This window comes from Bubalus bubalis, chromosome 3, assembly GCF_019923935.1.
Source record: "Bubalus bubalis isolate 160015118507 breed Murrah chromosome 3, NDDB_SH_1, whole genome shotgun sequence".
Lineage (NCBI taxonomy): Eukaryota > Metazoa > Chordata > Mammalia > Artiodactyla > Bovidae > Bubalus > Bubalus bubalis.
In genome coordinates, this window is record NC_059159.1 from 23,362,962 (window position 1) to 23,386,327 (window position 23,366).

The window sequence follows — 23,366 nt, forward strand, 5'->3', positions numbered from 1 at the left end:
GATCAAGTGGACAGAAGACTCTTTGGAGGGTCCACCTCTCCCTACCCCCATCTAACTTCACTTGTGGTAGGATCTTTAGGAAGGGGAGTGTCTTGGAGAGGTTTGGGCACCTCAAGAGTGGGGACTGAGGCCTCTTCTCTGCTGAAGTCCAGACAACAGGATTGGAAAGCCATGTCGTTGTCCTGCTTTCCGGGACAGGGCTGGCCTTTGACAGATGGTGTTAAGTTATCTATACTTTGCAGAAGAAACCCCTACCGCACAGTCCAAGGATGTGTACATTTGGAGAGAATGTTTCCAGGGCAGAGACATCCAGTTAATGGGGTGGAAGCTTCCCCACTCTTCACTCTCAGGAAGTCCTACCTTCATCTCATTCTTGGCTCTCCTTCTGCAAATCCAACCTATTTCTATCCTCCTCTAACCCTTCCAGACTCTAATATGATCTCCTGAACCTTCCTTCAACCTTGTCATGCTCCCCCACCCCCATTCCGGATTTTTCAGTGTGAAAATGCCCCCTCCACTTCTTTACCCTCCAAGCTCCTCCCCATCTTGTCGAGCCCCCCAAAGCTCCGCCCAGCTCGCCCTCCTGGCCACCGCAGCAGCCAATAGCTTAGAACCTGATTTGCATTGCGGCGCGGGGGAGCGGCGGAGGGAAGGGGGAGGGACCAGGCGACCTCCTAAATCAAAGTTGGGAGGCGAGGACTGGGCGGAGGGGCCGCCGCGTGCCCGGCTGGGGCCGGCGAGCGGGGAGGGGAAGGGGGAGGGGGGGGGCGGGCGCAGAGGACAGCGGAGCGGGCCGGACACTGACAGCTCCATCGCTCCCTCCCTCGGTTCCTGCCCGAGTCCCCACTTCCCTCCTCCCATCGCTCCGAGCAGCATCTTCTTCAGACCCTTGAACCTCACTCCTGGGGTCATCCTGCTCCCTCGGCTCCGTATAATTGCCTCCTCTCACCCACCAACCCAGGAACTTTCTCCGCCAGCACCCGGGAGTGGGGATTGCTTTGCCTGGGCGGGTTTCTCCAGGGGTTCACTGGGTTGGGGGGCTGTCTCTAAGGGCTTCAGGTCCCGGAGAAACGCCTGCCACCCTTAGCCTGCTTCCAGGTGGGCTGCCGTCGGGTCTCGGTACCCTCTCTTCCCGTCTCCCCTAACCATGACCGAAATGAGCGAGAAGGAGAATGAACCGGATGACGCTGCCACCCACACCCCCCCGGGGACCGTCTCTGCCCTCCAGGAAACCAAGGTAACTCGAGAGGCGCGAGGCCTGGACCCCTGCCCTGTGCGCCCCCAGCCGGGGCATCCTCCTCCCGACTCAGTTGCCACTGTGGCCTCCGGTGCCCTGGAGTCACCGTAGAAGGGCCCGTTTAGTCCCTAACGCTCCGCGCGGCGACCCAGGGGCAGTAGGTTCGGATGAGGGACCGCAAACAGCTCCCATCACTCAAACACTATACGCCCTTGCGCGCGTGATGAGCGGAGCTCCCCCGCGACCCTCCAGGCAGGTTGTAACTCGGCTTTGTTGGAAGGAGTCGGCGCAGCGAAAGCGGAGGGAGTGTGTAGCGGTGTGTAGCGGGTGTGGGCCGGTGTACGCGCCCGAGTGTGCGCGCCAGGCGCACCTCTCCTGTGTCCGCCAGGTCTCCGCCTGTAGCTCAGTCTGTCCCCCTCTCTCTGCCCGTGTCTCTACAACCTGTTTGTCTCTGCCTTAGTATCTCTCTGTGCGTCTCTCCCGGGTCCTCTGCGTGTTTATCTCAGAGTCTCTAGATGGCTCTCTCTGACCCGCCGCAGTCCGACATTCCCTCCTCCCAGCCCGGTTAGGCTCGGCGACGTGAGCCCGCGGCCCCGGGGTGCGCAGCTTCCGAGTTCGCGCTGGGTGTTGCGGCAGCGCGGGCCATCACGGGCGGGGACCCGCGGACTGTCGTTGCAGCTCCGGAGCAGAAAGACAGGCAGACCCACCCCCCCTGCCAGCGGGACGGGGGCTGGGTGGTAGTGGGGGCGTGGGGAGCGGGTAGAAGCAAAAAGGGAAGTCATCATAATTAATGAATGTCATAATTAACCCTAATTATGTATGATTGTTACTCCTGCGGGAGTCACAATGAATAAATTATTCCCCAATGAAGTCAGGCGCAGCCCAGACTCCTGGCGCTGAAGGGGCTGGGGGCGGGGAGGGGGACGGAGAACACAACAGGGCTCACTTTCTGCAACCCCCGCCTCTAATCTGTCTGCTGCCTCCCCAAGTTCTAGATGCTGACCCACAAGAAGTTGTGCGGGAAGCAACCTGAGCACGGTCCCTGGGGATGGGGAGAGAGGGGGCAGTCCTCTCTGTCCCCTCCCCAGACTTCAGGCCAAGGTTACCCTTTCCCTTCCACCCTGGTAATTGGTTCCCACTTGGCTTCTGTTACCCAGATGAGGAGGGAGGCAGCCCGGACCAGAAATGGGTGCCATCTTTGGCTCCCCATGGTATCACTAGTTCATCTATAGCTATTTCCCATGCCCATCCTCCTCCTAATTCTGGACTACTTCCCACCATATGAGGTTAATTCAAGGTCAAGGTCATCCAGGAAATGACCAAGGAAAGATGAGTAGGGCCAGAGTGGATGGAGTCTGGCTGAGGCACCCCAGGTAGGCTTCCTGTCCCTAAACCGGAGGGATCCAGTGGGTCTCCATGTCCAAGACTTCAGATTCACACTTGGCCTTCTCCTGCTCCCTTCTGAGAACTGGAAACCTTGGGCTCTCAGACCACAGAGTTAACTCCCCTTCAGAGAGTCAAGTCTATTGGGAGAAGAATGAGGTGTTGAGGTGGGAGGATATTGCTTGGAATAACTGTGACAGCTTCTTTCAAGCAGAGGGTCCCAGGAACAGAGCCCCATTCTGAGTTCCAGTGAGCCTGACCTCAGTTGCCTTCTTATCACCCTGGACAGACGCATACAACCTCCCTGCTTGCTTCCCAGGGCACTGGGGCCTCTCAGGTCCTGTCCTGTTTCCCACACCACGGCCTGGCCACTCCGCCCCCTCCTTAAGGGCTTTCTGAAGGCAGGCAGGAGTGCTGGGCAGCGCTGCCTCAGCAATCAGCAAGCTCAGCTTGTGGGGAGGGGGCTGTCAGGGCTAGCAGGTCTGCACCTCCTTTCTCCCAGCCCAAGGACCATCTCATTCCAACACCTCTGGGTCTGAGCCATGGGGATCTGAGGAGCAGGGAAGGAAAGGAGTGTACACTTGACCTGGTCCCTCTGTACCAGGTCAGTTGGATCCCTGCCCCTTTGCCCCCCTCCCTGTACCTCACTTATTAAGGGCTCCATAATAACAACACGGGCTGGGCTTCGGCTTTGCAGGGAAGATACTCAGGAGAGCAGAGGTAGGCAGAGAGAATTCAGAACCTTTGCCAGCCTCTTTCCATCCCCCCATCTCAACTTGTCCCAAGGAAGCTTCTGTCTTCAGACTGTGGGGGTGGAGGGAAAGGAATGGAGAGGGTTGATTGCTGCCCACCCAGCTCACTTTGAGGCAGGTACAACAGAGGAGGCTGGTGCCTGTTAGGCAGTGAAGCCAACATTCCAGACTTATTTATCAGTGTTTGGGGGTCCCTGGGAATTTCTTGCAGCCCAAGTTCAGCCTCCTGCCCACTCTAAGGTTGGTGTCACTCCTAAACCTAAGGTACTCAGTGAGCTTTCTCACGTCAGCATTGCCCTCTCTGGGTCCCCATCCCATCCTACTTCATGGGGTCTGCCATCACCCCTTCTGGTGCCATTCTTGGGAAAACCTTGTCATGCCAGCTCTGCCATCTGAGTCAGCTTGTGTCGCATCTGCCACCCCCTCTGCCAGTTGCCTGATACCTTTTCAGGAGCTGGTGGGAACTGAGGGAAGAAAGGACCATCCAGAGTGTGGAGAGGTGGGGAGGAGGCAGGGAGGCCAGGCCCTGCCTCCGAGAGGGGACTCAGAATGACAGGCCTCGTGGTCCAGGCTCCAAGCCAGACAAGCTCCTGGTGCTTTGGCAGTGATTGGGTGGGAGGTGGGGAGGAAATGGGATGCAGATGTGCCCATTTGCCAGGGTATATGGCAACTTCTCCTGTCAGGGGATGGGTCCTGGGGCAGTAGGGGCACCAAAAAGATAGTGGTGGGGAGGTCTTCCCTGGAAACCAAGAGTTCCAGGAGTGGAAATACCTGGCTAGGCTGAGCCAAGATGAGGTTTGGGTGGCCAAGGCAGATGTCTCTGGAGTGGGCAGGCATTAAGCCATTTGGCAGAGATGCCTGCATCTGCCCTCCAGCCACAGACTTTGACATCCGCCAGCCACCCCAGGTGTTATTCCTTCCTGCCTCTCTACTCTCCTGGGATCTGGGGCAGAGTCAGGACTGCCCCGGCGCTGGGGAACAGTCTGTTCCAGAGGCCTCTGGTCCCCTGCAGCGGTGGCTCCTGGTACTAAGGCCAGGCAGGGACCAGGAAAGGGCACAGGCTGGACAGAAGGGAGGCTTGAAACCTCATCCTGTGAGGATTACTTTGGAAATAATGGCCTCATAAGGGGGGAACATGATTGATGTCTTCAAATATTTGAAGAACTGATGTGCGGAAGCGGGAGTAGCCCTTTCGTGAGCCAAGGGAGGAACAAGGGCTGATAGGCAGGGAGGCAGGTTTCAGCTCTATATAGGGAAGCACTTTCCAGCGATTGCAGCTGCCCAAAGATGGAATGACTGTCCCAAGAGAGGGTGCTCTTGCCGTCACAAGAGGTGACCAACAGAGTCAGACAACAATTCTGAGGGGCTGTGGCCAGAGTGGTGCAGGGTGGGCACTGCTCCAGGTGGCCAGTCTTTCTAAGCTTACATCTCATGACAAGCCCATGGCACAACTGAGGGGCAGAGGTGAGGGCCAAGGCAGAGGGCTCCTTACTCCTTGGGCTCAGTAGCCAAAGCCACTAGTTCAAGTCCCAGCTCTGCTCCTTAGCAGCTGAGGACGCATGATGAGTGAGTAATTTAACCCCTCAGTTCCTCATCCTGAAAAGTGGGACAATAATTATCACTACCTCAGAGGATGGTGGAAGGTTAATGAGATGCTGCATATCCATTCCAGGACTCTAATAACCACCTCTCATTATGTTTATAAATTTAGTTTTTTGTTTTTTAATATTCATTTATTTTGGCTGCACTGGATCTCCATTTTAGTTGCATCATTCAAACTCCTAGTTGCGGCATGTGGGATCTAGTTTCCCAACCAGGGATCGAGCCTGGGCCTCCTCCCTTAGCCACTGGACCACTAGGGAAGTCCCCCATATGTTTAGGTTTTTGGTTTGGGGTTTTCAGATTCTTGCTTTCCGTCTTGCTTAGAAAGCACCTAACCCTGCCTCCTTCCTCTTGGGGGTAGGGAAACTGAGGCTCAGAGAGAGGAAGTGAAGTGACTTGCCTTCAGGAGCAGGTTTCATTTTGCCCCCACCCTCAGCCCGTCCTCCCAGAGGCCTCCTGTGCTCTTTGCCTACAACCCCTGAGCAGAGCAGCAGTTGGTTCACCCGCCTCCAGGCCTGTCAGAGCCTCCAGAGCCACGTTTGGCCCACAGAACACATTTGTGTTCTAATTAATTGTCCCTCTGGGCCTCTACCTCTGCCCCAGCACCCTGGCATCTGGGGCCTGGGGCCCTGCTTCTCAGAGACACACAAAGAAGCCCACAGTACTGGCCAGGAAACTGGATTTGGAAGGAGCTGGGCAACTCAACATGCCAGTCACCCCAGGGCTCTGTCTGGACTTTCAGCTGGCACACCAGGACCCTCCTTGTGCCCAAACATTTCCCCCTCTGCTTCCCCTTTGTCCTGTGGCCTACTGGCCTCCCCAGGGCTAGAGGGGTCTCCACTTCCATCCCCTTGGCATGGCTGCCAAGCTGGCAGCCATGGCACACAGGCTGCCTGGTATCCCAGCTGGGAACCTGGGCCAAGTCTCCCTGCCCTATGTCCCCTCCCCCCATTTTTTTTTTTTTTTAATCACCAGTGAAAAGAAGTGGGCAGGAGAAAGGGCTCTGAACAGGAGATGAGTGGGGCAAGGGTCTGGGTAGAGCCGTCCAGATTTCATTCCAGGCAGAATAAGGGTATGTTCGGGTGAGCAGTAGAAATAGCTCTTTGTCATTGTTATTCCAACACTAAATGGTGTCCGACTCTTTGCGACCCCATGAACTGCAGCATGCCAGGCTTCCCTGTCTTTCACCAACTCCAGGAGCTTGCTCAAACTCATGTCCATTGAGTCAGTAATGCCATCCAACCATCTCATCCTCTGTGGCCCCCTTCTCCTCCTGCCCTCATCTTTCCCAGCATCAGGGTCTTTTCCCATGAGTCAGCTCTTCACATCAGGTGGCCAATGTGCTCTGGCCTCATGCAGAATCCATCCTATGCTCCAGAACATGCACTCTGTTTAGGGTTCAAGCCACTTGCTCATCATTTATTCCACAAACATGGAATGAGCATCTTCTATGTGCTGAAGCCCATTATGGGGATTTGAAGCAACTTTCCCTGCTCTCCAGGGGCTCACAACCTCCTGGAGAAGTGAGAAGTAAATGACAAAGCATAAACCTGATCGGAGCGCTCATGTGGTCCCACTAAAAGGAATCCCTACAGAAGAGATAGCTCCCCCGAGGAAGAATAGTCACAGGAAACCCTGGAGGTTAGAAAGCGAGACATTATTGGATAAGGCAGAGAAGAGGACAAGCATGTCAAATGCCCAGAAGCATAAAATACAGATGAGTTCAAGTCATTTTGTCTGAACTCAGGTGGAAGGCATGGGGTGGAAGGGTGGATTTGGCCAAGTAGTAGTGCCCTGGCTGGCATAAAGGCCTTGACTGAGTCCTGAGGAGCCATGAATGGTTTTTGCATTGTCAGGGGTCACCTTCCTGCTGCATGGAGAACAGGTGGGGATGGGCAAGGTGGAGGCAAAGAGTTATAGCCCTGAACCAGACTGAGGGTGCCAGAGCCTGAACTAGGGCAGGGTTCTGGGGGTGCTGAGAGGTTGCAAGGGATGGGCTGGAGAGGTGTTTCGGAGGGAGAATCAACACTGAGGATGAGAGTCCAGAGCAACCACGCCCCTCTCCCTGTGCAAGAACTGAGGACCTGGCATGTTTTGTTTGGGCCCCCAAAGTATTACTTTGTTAACTCAAATAATTGGCACACCCATTCAACAAAATTCCTGTGTGGCCATTAAAAAAGAATGCTGAAACTCTTTGTGTATTGGTATGGAATGATTTCCAAGATTTACTGTTAAGTGAAAAAAAGCAAGGTACAGGAGAAATACTATACTACCATTTCTGCAAAGAAAAAGGAATAAAATCTCTTGACTTTGTTTCTATTCAATTTCACATAAGAGTCTCAATTTCTTAACTGACTTTTTTTTTTGGCCACAGGGCATGGGGGATTTTCCCATGACCATCCCCCCAACCCCCTCATCACCCCCCAGCCCCCACCCCCCACAGTGGAAACGCAGAATCTTAACCATTGAACCACAAGGGAAGTCCCTCTTAACTGACTTTAAATCTCATAAGTTCATTAAGCGCATTAATCTTTTTTATTAAAAAATCACATCTATATGGAACTTCCCTAGTGGTCCAGTGGTTAAAACTGTATGCCCCTGCAAGGGGCACAGGTTCAACCCCTGATGGGGAAACTAAGATTACACATGCCATGTAAAATAAAATTACCAAAAAAAATTACATTTGTAAAAAAAAGTCTAGATTTCTTTTTAAAAATTGGGAACCCTGGCAATGCTGGGCTGCTCACATAGACTAGCCTCAGCTGGTAGAGGAGACCAGCAGTTACTTGCTGGCCATATAGTTTGCCACAGTCCCCCACCACTCCTAATTAGCCTTTCCAGTCAGAACTCCTTTGCTAGAGGAGTTTCCCTGCCTGGCTCTTGTGGGCACCTGGGGTGGTGACCCTCCTTCTGGAACTTGGCAGCCTCTCTCTCAGGAGAAGCTTTGTATCACCTCTGGCTCTCACCTTCAGGCTGCTGCTGGCCGAGGAGAGACCCCCGGGAGCCAGCCCCCTCCAGGCTCACCATCCCTCTTCCTCTCTCAGCTCCAGCGGTTCAAGCGCTCTCTTTCTCTCAAGACCATCCTCCGAAGTAAGAGTGTTGAGAACTTCTTATTTCGCTCCAGCTCTGAGTTTAAGTGCCCCACTGAGGTGCTGCTGACGCCCCCGACCCCGCTGCCCCCTCCTACCCCACCACCAGCCTCCGCAGACCGGGGCCTGCCCACTCCCGCCCCATCCCCCTGCCCAGTCCCACGCCCCTTGGCACCACTCAAACCAGTGAGGCTGCACAGCTTCCAGGAACACGTCTTCAAGCGAGCCAGCCCCTGTGAGCTGTGCCACCAGCTCATTGTGGGTAGGTGCCTGGGTGGCAACAGAAGGGGCCAGGGTGGGTGTGGGGAGTGGGCCCATGGAACGGATTGCCTGATGTCGAGGCTCCAGCTATTCATGGTCCCCAGACCTAACTGTGCCCCTCCACGTGGGCGGACGGACACATAGCACCCTTGAGGGCGGGTGGGGTCTCAGGCTGGGGGTCAGCTACACCCTGACTGTATCGGGGTCAGCTCTCAGAGCTTGGCCCCAGGCTGGCATGAGGAAGCCCAATCCCTTGCTCCCTCCACGCCCTAACCTACCTCCTTTGCTCCTTGCCCATGGATGTAACCTATCTTGACCATCCCCTGTCACTGACCACCCCTCTTGTTCTTCCCAGGAAACTCTAAGCAGGGTTTGCGGTGTAAGACATGCAAAGTCAGTGTCCACCTCTGGTGCTCCGAGGAGATCTCCCACCAGCAATGCCCAGGCAAGACGGTGAGTGGGGACCACGTGGAGATGGCTGACTGGTGCTCCCAGGCTTGGCTTCTGGGGCTCTGAGTGCCACTCAGGGCTGATTCCTCAGGTCGAGGGGTGCTTGGGCTTGGGGAAGGCCAGCACCTCTCGGGGGCTGTGACCTCTCCATACCCTCTCTCTGCCTGCTTTTGCCACAGTCCTCCTCCTTCCGCCGCAACTTCAGCTCCCCACTCCTGGTACATGAGCCTCCGCCAGCCTGTGCCATGAGCAAGGAGTCCCCACCCACTGGTGAGTGTCCAGCATTGCCCCCATCCCTGTGGTGTGAGGAGAGGCCCGCACACTCCTCAGATGGGCTTTGAGTTACACTGGCGCTGCCTGTTCTTGGCACAGCCACCACTCCCTTTTAATTTTTTTAGATTTTTCATCTTCCCCTCCCCCTAAGTCTTTGGCTGCTTCTGTCCTGAATGTAGAGTTGATTCATCCGTTCATCCATCCATCCATCCTTCAACAAAAACTTTATAGAGCACCTGCTAAGTGCCAGGCACTGTGCTAGACACAGGGACACAGTCTTAAATAAGGTGGAGCTCATGGTCTAGTAAGGGAGCTAGACATGCAATAGATAATTACACAAATCATCAATTAGCCACCATTTGGTGAATGCCTGAAACCGAAGGATAGGAAACGAAGAGAGGATAAAAAGGCATCCACCTCATCCGCAGAGACAAAGAGGGCGTCCAGGAAACTTGAAGGATAGGGAATTAACCTGAGGATCTGGGGAAGACCAGTGTGGACAGAAGGCAGGCCGGAAGCAGGAAGGGGCAGAAAAGGGACAATGAGGCTGGGAGTGAGAGGGTGAGGTAGAACTCTGGGTGCAGGGCCTTAGGGTCCCTCTTAAGAGTGTTCTTTGAACTTTATTCTTTTTTTTTTAAAGTTTAGTGTATTGAAGTATAGTTGATTTACAACATTGTATTAATTTCTACTTTACAGCAAAGCGATTCAGTTATATACATTCTTTATATATATATACATTCTTTTTCATATTCTTTCCCATTATGGTTTATCACAAGATATTGAATATAGTTCCCTGTGCTATACAGTAGGGCCTTGTTGTTTATCTGTTCTCTATATAACAGTTTGTATCTGCTCATCCCAAACTCCCAGTTCATCCCTCCCCCACCCCTCCTCGGTAACCACAAGTCTTTGGACTTTATTCTAAGGTCAATTTTTGTGTTTTCACAAGAGCATTCTGGCTACTGTGTGGATTGGAGGGGCTGGAGAGAAGCAGGGAGACCATGGGGAAGCTATGATGGTTGCCAGTTTGGTAGCTTGGATCAGGCTGGCAGTTGTGGAGCTGGAGAGAAGTGAGCAGATGCTAGACTTGTTTGGGAGGCAGGACGAGGTGATGGAGTGAACATGGACAGTGCAGAGGGCGAGGGGTGGAGGATGCTTCAGGCTTGTGCCTGGGTACCATGGGAGGACATGGAGTTCTCACTGCAATTAGGGAGACCTGGGAGGGGCAGGTGAGGGGCATGCGCAGAATTCATTTTAGAGCTGGCTGAGCAGGGCAGCTAGCAGGGCAGCCAGATGCCCAGCCTTGATGGTGACTCCTCGGCAGGGGCCAGCGGGAAGGTAGACCCTGTGTACGAGACCCTGCGCTATGGCACCTCCCTGGCCCTGATGAACCGCTCCAGCTTCAGCAGCACCTCTGAGTCCCCCACAAGGAGCCTGGTATGGGGAACACCAAAGGGAGGGGACAGGGGTCCCAGAGGGTGGGGGCTGAGCCCTCCCCTCTCTGTGCCCCCAGAGCGAGCGGGATGAGCTGACCGAGGATGGGGAGGGCAGCATCCGCAGCTCAGAGGAGGGCCCTGGCGACAGCGGTGAGTGGGGTTGGGGACCAGGGGCAGGAACAGAGCACAGTGGGGGCCACCACCTTCAGCCTCACACTCTGGCCCCACCCTGGCATCTCCAGTATTCACAGCCCCAGCCGAGAGCGAAGGGTCAGGACCAGAGGAGAAGAGCCCAGGACAACAGGTGAGGCTGGGGTGGCACTGAGCCTTGGCTGGCCAGGTGGGAAGGGGACATCCTTCTTGCCACTGATCCCTAGGTGGGTGAGAGTGTGTTGAGTGGGAGTCTCACTGTGCCATCATTTATCCTCAATCTACAGGGATGGGCAATGCCAGGGTCAGTAGGCATGGGAGGCAGGGGTGTTACCCCTCCCAACACTGACCCGTGCCTGTTGAGCCCACTCCTACTCCCCAAGGGTGGGCAGTTCCAGTGCAGCAGGCAGAGGAGGCGCCCCCTTCCCACCCCTGGCCCAGTCCCTCAGGGGTGTGTGGGCACAGCAGACAGGAGACTCTGACCTCTCCCTGTCACTGTCCCATATCCTAGCCCCAGCATAGGCAAGATCAGGGCAAGGGGAGAGTGGGTGGAGTAATAAAAGTGTCCTTCCCCCAGCCACGACCCCGAGCTTCTTCGCAGCCCCCCAGGCCTGCCCTCCGGAAGGATGTGGGGCCCATGTACTCCTACGTGGCGCTCTACAAGTTCCTGCCCCAGGAAAAGAATGACCTGGCTTTGCAGTGAGTCCCCCAGTGGCCCGGCCTCTCCCCCACCCCCACCCCGATCCCGGGGGCTGCCTGCCTCCAACCTCAGGGCTCTGCACTCCCGGACCTTGCAACATGAGTGTGAGGGGGACCTTCAAGAGCCTCTGCCAGGCATGCTGGAGGCTACTGAGCCCCCAGATGAGACAGAGGGGCCAGAGTCCAAGAGGGTTGGTACTGATGCCAGGCCTCTGTCCTAGACAGTGTCTGTGTACCTATGGTCACACAGGGGCCATCGTGTGCCCTTGCAGGGGACCTGGGGGTCTAGGACTGTTGGGATGCAGGACGGGCAGGTCCCTCCTGCCCCACATGCTACCCCCTGCCCCCCACACTCTCTCGTCCCAGGCCTGGAGACCGGATCATGCTGGTGGATGACTCTAATGAAGACTGGTGGAAGGTGATGTGGCAGGGTGGGGAGCGGAGGGTGAGCCGTGGTAGGCACCCGACTAGCCCAGAGGGCTAGAGGGCACTTTCCCTAACATCCCCCCTCCTTCCTCCACGACCTAGCCAGGCCTAGGCTCACCCTCAGGTCTTGCCTTTACTTCACCCCTCTGTGCCCCAGTCTTGTTCTTTTGCCTACCTTGTGCCCTTCCCAACCCAGAAGCTCCCCAGCTAAGGGCTCAAACACAAAGAACCCAGGATCTACAGGATGATGGCATTGGCTCTGAGTGGATATTAGGTCTAGAGAAAGCAGCTGGGGTTGGGGCAGCACAGTGCTCACTGCCAGCCTCATTCCAGGGCAAGATCGGCGACCGGGTTGGCTTCTTCCCAGCCAATTTTGTGCAGCGGGTGAGACCAGGCGAGAACATTTGGCGCTGCTGCCAACCCTTCTCCGGGAACAAGGAACAAGGCTACATGAGCCTCAAGGAGAACCAGGTGAGGACCTGGGCCCCGCATGGCTGGAGAGGCTGGCATAGGAGGGAGATAAGTGGCGGGAACGTGGGCAAGCGCCCTGGAGGAGGAGGAGGCTTGGAGCCTGGGGGCAGGAGGGAGGGCAGATTAGAAGTCCCTGGTGACCTAGTGGTTAGATTCCAGACTTTCACTACCATGGGCTAGGTTCAATCCCTGATCGGGAAACTGAGATTCTCACTAAGAAAAGAGAGAAAGAAGCAGCAGTGGGACTGCTGGGAACTGGGGCTGGTGGCCAACACAGGCATGGGCTCAGTTATGTTAGAGACAGCTAGGGGAAGAGCATTGGGGTAGGAGTCCAGAGGCTTAGGTCTGAACGTTATTGTCAACCACGGGCAAGTCATTTCCCTGCTGTTACCTCCTCTGGGAAACGGGGAGTTTGTCAGGGGCATTAGACCAGCTGATCTCAAAGGTCAGCCCCGAAGTGCTGCTCGGTGTCCGCTGACCGCCTGGTTCTTGCTGCTGTGCCCTGGATTCTCATGGGATCTGCTCCCATCACCCCGGCTCCAACCACATGCTGGTCCCATCATCCCCTGGGATGGGCCCCATGGGAGGCATCAGTGGGACTCGGGGCCAGGGAGGCAGGCAGCACCAGGCCTCAGCATTGTGTCTCTTCTGCTCAGATCTGTGTGGGCGTGGGCAGGAGCAAAGATGCTGAGGGCTTCATCCGTGTCAGCAGTGGCAGGAAGCGGGGCCTGGTTCCAGCCGATGCCCTGACCGAGATCTGAGAGGAGCCAAGAGAACCCAGAAGCCACCCCTGCCCATACCCAGCCCTCCTAGCTTCTGGCCCCTCGGGGGGGTTCCCTCTGCTCCTCTCCTAGGGGCCACTCACCATGGCTTGGGAGCCTTCTGTACTGAGAAAGGTGTTACTTCTGGGGTCCTGGGGTACCCTGAAGAGGTTGCAGCTCTGAGACTTGGGAGTGGGGAGAAGGAGAAAGTGGGAGGGAATGGCAAAACTCTAGGTGGGTTCCCCCGGTCCAGTTGCCATGCAGAGTCCAGCCCTGAGAGGAAGTTCCCGAGGAACGTCTGGGCTGCCTCTTCCAGAGAGCCTACCCCTGCCCACCACACCTTTGCATCCCCCTCTCCTCACAGAGCCTCTGCTCGGGCCCTTGTATGTGTGACCCTGAAGCTGTCACTTTGGGAGTGGGGCCCTCCTGGGTCCCTCAGCCCCAGCTCTGGCTGGGGAGGGAGCTCAGAGCTTTGGGAGGACCCTGGTCTCATCACCTCTGTCACTCCATCAACTCTCAGGAAAGTTCTGTGGCTCTCTCTCCTGTTACTTGAAACTTGGGTGGGCAGAGGAGGGGAGGGCTGAGGTCTGGGGAGAGTGTGGCAAATCAGAGGCTGTCCCCTCGAGTAGGACAGTCACTACAGAGCAACCTCACTCTACCCTTGTTCACTGGGAGAGGACACACCCAAGAGCGGCCTGCACACAGAAACCCACTGGCCCACCTGATCAAAACAATCCCCATTTCACTGTCAGGACTCTGAACGCTCAGTTCCTGTCCCAGGCCTTGCCAGGCCTGCCCCAGGAACCCCACCCTCAGGACTGACCCTGCAATAGCCCTCCCTTACCCCCTCACTTGGGGCTCTGTGGGGGACAGGGCTGCCGTTGCAGGAGCCCTTTTTCTGGCTGCATCTGGTCCCTTTTCCAGGATACAGCCCTGGGAGGAAGCGGGAGTGGGAGACAGACAATGAATTCTGTTTGACCACCAGAAAGGGAAGGGGGTAGGCACGCTGGGGAGGGAGTGTGTGGGGACATGCAAAGAGGACCCCTCCCTTGCAGGTTGCTTTTCTCTGGTGCCAACCTCCCTTTCCCCCCCAAGCTCAGAGCCTCCTCTTGTGCCCTTGATCGTGTCAGCCAATGCCACCCCCATCCTGGGCACAGTCACACCCTCCCATGTGGTGGGAGGGACACACCCTCCTACCCACTGGCCCCTGCCCCACCTCTCCCTCTCAGAGGGAGGAGGAACTCAAGCCACACTGCCCTGTTTGCTGCCATGAGGCCCCCCCCCAGCAATATCCCAGGGGCGGGCCCAATGCCCACTGTACATGAGGCTGCATGAGGAGTCTGCTGGGGCATTGCTGAGCCCCCAGACCCCTAATTAAATGTTTCTTGTCCCAACCTGGCTGCTCTATGTATCTATCAGCTTGGGTCAGAGGACGGGAAGGGGTGGGCGGGGCCTGGGGGTGTGGTGGGTGTGGACCAAAATAGGAGAGAGTCTGAAGGTGGAGAATGTGTTCATCTCTGAGAGGAGGGATACAGGGGCTGGGCTGGCCCTGACAGTGAGGGTCCCCGCGCCTCCTCACTCCAGATCTGAGGAAATGGAGGAGGAGGTCTGGGGGACGCTGGAGGGAGAGAGGGTGGGGCTGCGGTCATTTTCTAGTTCGATGTGGACCTGCGTCGCGCAGCGGGCGGGCATACACCTCCGCGTTTCTGCCCACCCAGAGGTGCCCCCGGAGACCAGCCGAACCCAGGGTCTGGCGGCCTCAATATCCACCCGAGATCAGCCTCGCCCCCGCAGCCCCCTAAGCCCGAGGCAGATACGTTGGCGGACCGTGCGGCCCTGAGATGACTCAATCACGCCCATCATTGGGAGCCTGGCGCAAGGGGGCCGCGGTGGCGCCCCTCCCGCCGCGGTGCCCGCCGCCCACCTGCTCGGCAGAGCCGCCTTTCCCCTCCGGCACGCCGGGCCGCGTCATCGCCCAGGCGAGCACGTCCTGTGCTATTTATAGACAGAGGGGCGCGGAGGGAGGGAGAGGCTGCGGGGGTGCCAGGACAACCGCGTGCAGCCAGAATGCAGAGCGGGTGGGGGGCCTGCTCCTCCGGATAGGCACCCATCCGGTTCTGCCTTCCAGCCCCCCACCCCCAAATCAAGGTGGGCCAGGTGGGACCAGTCCCTGGGTCCCCAAACCATGCTTTATTTGGTCCCTTTCATCCAGGAATGATGGGGGTAGGGAGGCAGCAGAGGAGCAGGAGGAAGGTGACTCCCCTTCCTAGGACCCTTGATGGTGGGATTGGATAAAAGGGTCACAGACCCAGTGGAAAGGCTTATAAAGAGGGGAACTCACACAAATAGACACCTACTGTGTCTGGGAAACTGTGCCAGGGACTTATTTTATCCTCTTAAGGACCCAGTGAGGAAAGTGGTGGTATCCCCTTTTCACAGATGATGGAACTGATGCCTAGAGATATTAGGTGGCTTGCCCACGGTCATACAGATTATCCAGCCCAAACTTGTCCCTTTTTTACACAGAGCAGCTGAGGCCCAGAGCAGACTCATAACTTGCCCAAGGTCACCCAGAAAATTAATGGTCGAGCTGGTTTCAGAAATTCTATCTCTCACTTCCCAGTTCAATTCTTCCCCAACTTGACTCTGGGTTCCTCAGGGCCTTAAACCAGTATGATGGAAACAGAGACCCCTGGAGATGCTGGAGGGGCTCCAGGGATCAAGACTTCACCCCCTGGAGACAGTCAGAGACTTTCAGCCAAACCTTCTGAACACCCACTTGTGTCTGTACCAGCCGGCAGCTGGCCTGGACCCCCGCCTCCCCCCAGCTCATTTGCCGCACTGCTGAACACAGCAGCTTTTTCGGGTGGCTGAACCACCCAAAGCAGGCTCACAGCCTGGGGGCTGGGAACAGCTGGTGCCCCCGCTGTAGCTGCAGCCCTCCTCTGTGTCCACGCTGGGGGTGGCAGGAGTAGCAACACCATTGGCCTGGGGTGGAGGATGCTCAGCAACCCCCTGGTGGTGCCCACCCACCATTTGGCTATTGTCTGTGCCCTCTGTCCCCCACCTCAGCCTGAGCTTAACCTGGGTACCCTGAGGGATTAAGGTTATCTAGGTTTAGGGGAGATGCAAAAAGGAGGGAAGTCTGGGGGCCAGAAACAAGACGCCTAAAAGGGCAGGAAGATGGAAACCAGAGGTGGAGGCAGGGAGATGCAGACAGAGTAAGGCCCCCCCATCTTACTAGCCCTACTGCCTTTGGCTCCTTCAGCCTTCCCCCCTCTCCACCTCCTTAACACCCACTCCCCAATGCTTAGGACGTTGGGGGCACCTGCTGAAGAGTGCGAGGAAGACAGCGCATACCTCCAGCCTCAGCTCTCCCTGTGCTTTGGGGAGCCAGCCCAGGTGGTTCATCTGTTCACCTCAGAGACAGCACCAAGGACCTTAGCGTTTCTCCAGGCGCAGCAGCTGTGCTTGTAGCTGTCATGTGCAGCCCACTCTGAGTCACCCCCCCCATGCACATCTGAAGGAATCAAAGGTGGGTGCTGGTGTTCAAGCCAAGCTTGGGTTCTGGGGGGCCCTCTAGGCTTCAGCTTCCTTCTCCAGAAATGGAGTTGGACTTGCTTAGGGAGTCTTTACCTGGGGCCATGAACCCCTTTAAAGGGTATGCAAAATTATATGATGGGACCAGTTGCATGGACATGTCTTTTTTTTTCCTTAATTTTTATTTATTTATTTTTGGCTGTGTTGGGTATTTGTTGCTGCACGCCGGTTTTCTCTGGTTGCGGTGCGTGGGTTTCTCATTGCAGTGGCTTCTCTTGCTGCGGAGCATAGTCCCTAGCGTGCGAAGGCTTCAGTAGTTGCGGCATGTGGGCTCAGTAATTGTGGCTCATGGATGGACTTCATTGCTCCGCAGCATGAAGAATCTTCCGGAACCAGGGACTGAACCTGTGTCCCTTGCATTGGCAGGTAGATTCTTAACCACTGGACCATGACCAAAGTCCCAAATGGACATGTCATTTCATTAGAAGTTCTCAAGGCTCCAGGACTGGAAGAGATCCAGTGATTACTTTAGGGGATCTGTCTGCTGAGGGGGCCCTCCCAGGCACTGCTTGGAAAGGGGTTAGAGGCCGGTGGTGCAAAGAGGTAACCTTAGGCCTGGAGTGAGCTTCAGAAAGAAGTGATTAAATGCAAGCCTTGCCAAGAGATAGGCTCCTACAACCTAATTCTTCCCTCCCCCTCCCTTCAGCCCCTCACCAAAATAAGGCAGTTTCCTGTATCTTCAGTGACCTGTGGTCTGGCTTGCCTTGTGGCTCAGATAGTAAAGAATCTGCCTGCAATGTGGAAGACCCGGGTTCATTCCCTGGGTTGGGGAGATCCTGGAGAAGGAAATGGCAAGCCACTCCAGTATTTTTGCCTGGAGAATTCCATGGACAGAGGGGCCTGGCAGGCTACAGTCCATGGGGTTGCAGAGTCAGACACGACTGTAGGACTACCACTTAACTTCATTTCAGTGACCTGTGAGAGAATAGCACCATCTCCTGGTCCATGATGGCAACCCTTTTCTGTGCGGGTGGCTCAGGAGCCCCAGTGAAGGTTTTAATTGTCCTTCCTGTCATCTCTCTACTGCCTGGAGGAGGTGGAGGTGGGTGGCCTTCCATGCCCTTCCTCCTCTGGTCCAGGCATGGGAGGGTGTCTCATGCTCCAAGCAGCTTGGTGATAGCCCTTCTTCTTCCAGGCCACAGCTTCCCCATTTGGAATGATAGGCTTAGAGCAGGTCCTATGGATACACTATGCACAGGCTGGTATGGTGGCAACAGGCAACCCCAAATCAGTGTCCTCTCAGCCCAGGTTCTGATGCACATGGGTGGTGGTCGAGGTTGTCTGGACTATTCTGTCTGCGCCTCCCTGCCTTGGGTTACCCATCTCTCTACCTGTCCAGACTGGACAAGGAGACTAAAGGCAGAGATGGGGACAGGTCTGCTGCCCTCAAGATCACTTTAGCCCTGCCTTTCCCACACCAAATGCAGATCTGCACACCTGCCCATTACACACCCTGAAGACCCCTTACTGGCCTTCTCATTACTCCAAAACAAGAATTCCTCCTGAATACAGGTAGAAGGCAGGGAAGTAACCAGGAGGGGCACCAGTCATAGCTGTTCCCCTTTCCTTCCCACTTCTCACTGGAGCTGACATGTCTGTATTTGATTGGTTGACTGATCCCTTCCACCTGGACACCAGTCCCTCAAACTGTTACCCACTCAAAATATTCAAGTGAGCTCTTCCAAGCATCCTCCACTGTGACTGGATCCTTCTGACCATCAAAGACATCTCTTGCCCAGTCTTCCAAAGCTTGAGGCCTGGGAACCAAGCCAGGCTATTTATCTCATTCTCCCCATCCCTAATGATGCAACACTAATTCAGGCTGAACAGGTGACTCCCAACACGTGGCTTAACCTCTTTTCTCATCTGAAAACGGAGAAGCAAATACCCTACTTTATAATGTTAGAGAATCAATGCAAGTCAATGTAAATGCCTCAGTATCTGGCTCATAGAGCACATACTTTATTGAAAAATTTATTGGTTATTACTACCATATAACAGGGAAAATAAAACCTACTTCTCATCTGCAGAGTATAAAGTTAACCCAGAACAGCTTTGACAAGTGTGTCACATGCCTTTGTTCCAACTCTTGCCAACAAAGTCTTTTTTGGACCCCTTTTGATGGTTATAATGCAAAAAACAAAACAGGAAACAGTACTGATAAGGAAAGAAAAAAAGGTTTAGAAATTTTAAATAGGGATGCTCAAAATGATGGCTTCAGTTCTATCTCAATAAGGCTGTCTAACAGCAGCCAGCAGTTCAGGTTCAGATCATACCTTCTGGACCGGTGGTGGTGGTTCAATCCCCACTATCCTGGGGTTCCAAGGCAGCAGACTGCAACTTTGAACCTCAGTGCAGTTGAGCACAAGCATACTATTTTCTGTCGTTTTTAATGTACAACTCACAACTGAATACCAACCAAAAACCAACATCTGAGACCGTGTCTGAGGTGCCACCCATGCTCTGCTGTAAAGGGCAGTTTTGAGGCACAATATCCAAAGCCTGGGTAGAAGTTATTCCTCCCCTCCCTTCAAAGTAGGCCCCACACACCATGGATGGAGGGGGCATGAGCCTGACCAGAAGCTAGGAGTCAAGGAAGCAACAAAGCAGGAACCCAGGGAAGGGTTTGTATCCCCGTCCTCAGTGCTGGTCCTATAAACAGTGAAGACCCCACTGAAGACTTTGGAAGCACAGAGGTAGGCAGATAAAGGCTTGTCTTTTATTGAATGAGTGATTTATGCAATTGGCCTCCGAGGCCCTATATACAGAGAAGAGGGGGAGAACTTTATTTCTTGGTCTCTTCCTCCTTGGACAGAGTCTTGATGATTTCCTCTTTCTTGGCCTGGAGCCGCTCTTCACGGCGCTTGCGGGCTTCCTTGGTCTTAGACCTGCGGGCCTCAGCCTGGTCCCTGGAAAAGAGAAGATGGGTGAGCTGCTGGGAACACCAAAAGCTGATTCAACTAACCAACAGCCCCACACTATCCCAACACTGATGGTGTGCGGGTGTGTACAAGACACAGCAGTATGTATCTCTAATATAACAGCTGTATTCTGGACAGACTGCATGGAAGTTAAGACTAGACATTAGCACATCTTAAATGTCTCAGAACTTACGCCAGAAGCTTCTTGCGAGCCTTGTCTGCCTTCAGCTTGTGGATATGTTCCATGAGGATCCGCTTGTTTTTGAACACGTTACCCTTCACCTTCAGGTACAGGCTGTGATACCTGTAGGGTACAAGGGTTATTAGAGGTTCTGGTCAGCAATGGCATCAATAGAGGTGGGCCCTGATCTGCTCTTCTACACAAGGCCCCTAAGCATGGAGAGTTCCTGTCCTCACCCCTCCTGGTGCAGAGAATTCTTTCCCTCATCCAAGACTTTCTGCACAATTAGGAGACAGAAGAGCTCACTTGGCAGATATTGGGCTACCCTGATGGTGTATGCAGGGAGGATCGAATGGAAGAACTATCCTAAGAAAAGTGTAAGACACATGGCTCTCCGCCCAAGGCCAATGAGACAGAGCTTGCATCTGTGCAAAGAACAAGTCAGCAAAGCCATAATGGATCTTGGTGAGGCCAGGAGAATGTACTTACATGTGGCGGTCAATCTTCTTAGATTCACGGTATCGTCTAAGCAGCCGGCGCAGAATTCTCATCCTCCTCATCCAGGTTACCTTCTCGGGCATTCGAGCATTGGCAGTACCCTTTCGCTTACCTAGGAAGAAGAGTCAGGCTCATCATAGTGCATCTGGGTTACTAGAGCCAGCTAATTAATCACAACAAGAGCCACTAACTTCTGCAACACTCTATAGTCCACCGAGTCACGTACCAAGAGTTGTATCTCATCTTAAGTAGCATTATTTCCATTTTACAGATGATCTCAAGTATTAAACTTCTTTCATTTACTCAATTTTCAAAGAAGCAGAAACAAGGCAATTATCTCTCATTCACTTCAGGCAGAATGTGAATACTCCAAGGCACGCACTGAGGCAGCCCGCACCAGGTAAGCTGGAAGATCTTAAAAGGCGGTGTGACCTTCATCTCCCCAGATCATGCTGACCTTACAAAGTGATGTTAGGATTTATAGGACGACATTTCCCAAGTATCCAGTAAGATCCTTGGCAAGGTATAGGTGCTCAATTGGTATTTCTACCAATACCATCAATTCCCACACCAGTGCCATCGTTCTGATTTGCAGACAGAAAAACACACCAAGCATCATGGACTAAGAAAAGGGTTCAACATAAGTCAGAATGGGGAAAGATTCTGAATCGATCCCAGTCTAGATTTAATCACCTATCTTTCCCCAAGTCTTGGAATAAACAGAACACACTTACCTATACCCATATGCCTGCCCTTCCGGCGAGCCAAGGTGTTTTTCCGGCATCGAGCCCGGGAATGGACAGTCACAGGCTTCCGGATGATCAGCCCATCTTTTATCAGCTTCCGGATCTGCTGGCCTGGGAAATCACAATATACCTGGTCAGTCAGGTGGGCCCTAGTCCCACCAGTCATAACTCACTAGTCCAAACAGGATATGACAGAGCCACGGCTCACATCCCCGATTTTCAAAAATGGTACAAACGGGGGACCTTCTATTTCTTTCCTTAAAAAAAAAAAAAAACACAACAAAACTTCTATCCTTTTAGATGTCTAATAGCACTCAAAATATACGTATTTGGGGATATGTGATCAAAATAGTATACAGATATGGCCTAGTCCTTCAGATTCCGTCTCACCTATTAGCTACCAGTCTAAGGATTTTCTGAGCACATATGACAATACCACAAACCCAAACAGAAAAGAATTTCCCTGATACTGACAAAGATTCCTACTAAACTTCCATCGGCTCCTGAAGCTTCTCACAGGCCAATCTGTACACTTCCTTAAAGAATCCTGTTAGGTCAGTTCAGCCAGAAACCCCCTAACCTGTTTCCTCTTAGTATTTTTATTTAAAAAAATCCATTATAGTTTGTCGTCCTCTTAGTAATTTTTCATCCACTTACCCCCTTCACCATGCTCCTTGGCTATAAATTCCTACTTGCCCACTGTATATTCAGATTTGAACTTCCCAATCAATCACTTCATTTCCTTGGCCATCTCTACACGCCTTCCCCCCACCCCCGAGTCCCTGTACAGTCTCTCCAAAAATTTCTCACATAGCTATAAAACAGAACATCCACTCTAGTGATAATTTATTAATGTTAACACTGAGTGGTTGCCATCAATTTCCATCCTGTCATTCTGGCAAAGGTCAGGAAGAGAACCTCTGGCAATCCATATTTTCATGGCTCCTCCATTTTATGAGACCCCCCACCCCCCTGCCAGGACTGTAAGCTGTAACAGTCAACATAATTGTTGTCACCTTGCATTGCACAAAGGATGAGAAATGGGGAGGGTAAAGAAGGAACGCAGACCCCAAGAACTCACGGGAGTTGGCATTGGCGATTTCATTGGTCTCATTGGGGTCCAACCAGACCTTCTTTTTGCCACAGCGAAGGACACTGGAGGCAAGCCTCTTCTGAAGCCTGAGCATACTGTGACAAACAGAAAACACTATCAGTCCTGGAAACCATACCTGGGCAAGGCTGAGTCCCCAACAAAACCTGCCCAGCCCACGTAGACAGCGTCTGTGGGTTTGTTTTCCCCTCTAGAAAATAAGATTAGCGAATAAAACGGGAACGAAGAGGGGGGCTTACGCCTTTTCTGGTACCCAGCACGAAAAACAGTGTTTAACGTGAAGAATCTGTGGCCAGTGGACTGTTTCCTGGGCTCGTTTGTCTCTTATCTCAGCAATAAACTAGCTTTAAAAGTTTTCTTAATGATGGGTCTACGGGGCAGAAGCCATCAAAGTGCTAGGATCGCCTCGCTTTTGGAAGGCAGAGGCCTGGGGCCTATTCGCGGCCTGTCCTACGTCACATGGAAGCTGGGATGGGCTCGGAGTCACAGATTGCCCCAGCAAGTTAAGGGGGCCACAGCCCAGTCCCCGCCGCCGCCTTTCCTCTGCCCGAGTGGGCCGCCTCACACACGTGCAGGGCGCGTAGCCAGCCCTCCCCCGGCCTAGAGTTCCCGGGACGTCCCCCTACCCACCTCCCCTCGAGGCCGGGCGCTAGTGTGCTCCGGCTGCCCCAAGCTCCAGGACCAGCCGCTTCAGGGCGACCTCTGCCCTGTCTTTTCCAGTATGGGGTGCGGTACTGAGCCCCGCAAAGTAAAAATCAACCAGGATCAGAGACACAAGAACGCTTACCTCATGGCCGCGGCCGCAGCGGCGAAAGGAAAGAACTTGCTCTCCTTAGGCTCCTCCCATTATCTGTGAAGGGGAGAGTCCATCCCCCGTTCCGCTTTCGCCCGTATTCCCGTCCGGTCCTTTCATATTCCGCCACCCTATACTTACTTATATATTCTGAAAAGACCCAGAGTAATAGAAGTCTAACATCAGGAGTCGGTTTTAAACTTTAAAACATGGAAAATATCCCCCTTCGGTATGCCAAAGTGGTATAGTCCGACTTCCTATTAGGCATGCGCAGGGAGGGTACCCGATTACGTGGGTAGTGGAAGCCGGAAGTCAGCTGGATTGCGCAGGCGGGATAAAGGGGCTTTGCTAGAGTGGCCTACTCCTCCCAGGTGTAGTGGGTTCTGTGGAAGGGTGTTTTATTAATGGGCAGGGTGTGGGGGGGAATGAAGCAAGAGAGAATGAGCTGAGATACCAGACAAAAGCAAGCTTTTATTCACTCTCCCAGTAATTGGGGAGCCCTGGAGTGCAGGACATTAGGTTTTGA

General features: G+C 54.1%; 2 protein-coding genes across 6 annotated transcripts; one reads left to right on the top strand and one right to left on the bottom strand.

The window, feature by feature from the left end:
* Positions 1–679: 679 nt before the first annotated feature.
* STAC2 (SH3 and cysteine rich domain 2) lies at positions 680–14,384 on the top strand. 5 transcript variants are annotated; one of them, XM_045164799.1, is made up of 11 exons: positions 680–1,237; positions 7,947–8,325; positions 8,680–8,777; positions 8,954–9,044; positions 10,372–10,484; positions 10,561–10,633; positions 10,726–10,787; positions 11,211–11,332; positions 11,699–11,750; positions 12,092–12,229; positions 12,886–14,384. In XM_045164799.1, exons 1-11 carry the CDS (start codon positions 1,148–1,150, stop codon positions 12,988–12,990), a joined length of 1,323 nt encoding a protein of 440 aa, XP_045020734.1. In that variant the 5' UTR covers positions 680–1,147; the 3' UTR covers positions 12,991–14,384. The 5 variants fall into 5 exon arrangements, with proteins under 5 accessions (XP_045020734.1, XP_025136003.2, XP_045020736.1 ...); XM_025280218.3 differs by having other exon boundaries at positions 681–1,237; positions 11,235–11,332; XM_045164801.1 differs by having other exon boundaries at positions 681–1,237; positions 7,947–8,064.
* Positions 14,385–19,287: 4,903 nt separating this feature from the next.
* Positions 19,288–22,962, bottom strand: RPL19 (ribosomal protein L19). The gene is made up of 6 exons (XM_006068543.4): positions 22,835–22,962; positions 22,018–22,124; positions 20,925–21,047; positions 20,182–20,302; positions 19,705–19,815; positions 19,288–19,499 (listed from the first exon to the last, which is right to left on the bottom strand). Exons 1-6 carry the CDS (start codon positions 22,837–22,839, stop codon positions 19,376–19,378), a joined length of 591 nt encoding a protein of 196 aa, XP_006068605.1. The 5' UTR covers positions 22,840–22,962; the 3' UTR covers positions 19,288–19,375.
* Between the last annotated feature and the right edge of the window lie 404 nt (positions 22,963–23,366).

Excerpts from the sequence above, each read along its gene's own strand:
- RPL19 (XM_006068543.4), bottom strand. Across the intron at positions 20,303-20,924 it reads GGGCAGGCATATGGGTATAG|GTAAGCGAAAGGGTACTGCC; the intron begins GTAAGTGTGTTC and ends TCTTCTTCCTAG. Across the intron at positions 19,500-19,704 it reads GCTCGCAAGAAGCTTCTGGC|GGACCAGGCTGAGGCCCGCA; the intron begins GTAAGTTCTGAG and ends TCTCTTTTCCAG.
- STAC2 (XM_045164799.1), top strand. The coding sequence starts at position 1,148 with ATGACCGAAATGAGCGAGAAGGAGAATGAACCGGATGACGCTGCCACC. Across the intron at positions 1,238-7,946 it reads CTGCCCTCCAGGAAACCAAG|GCTGCTGCTGGCCGAGGAGA; the intron begins GTAACTCGAGAG and ends TCTCACCTTCAG. Across the intron at positions 12,230-12,885 it reads TGAGCCTCAAGGAGAACCAG|ATCTGTGTGGGCGTGGGCAG; the intron begins GTGAGGACCTGG and ends TCTTCTGCTCAG.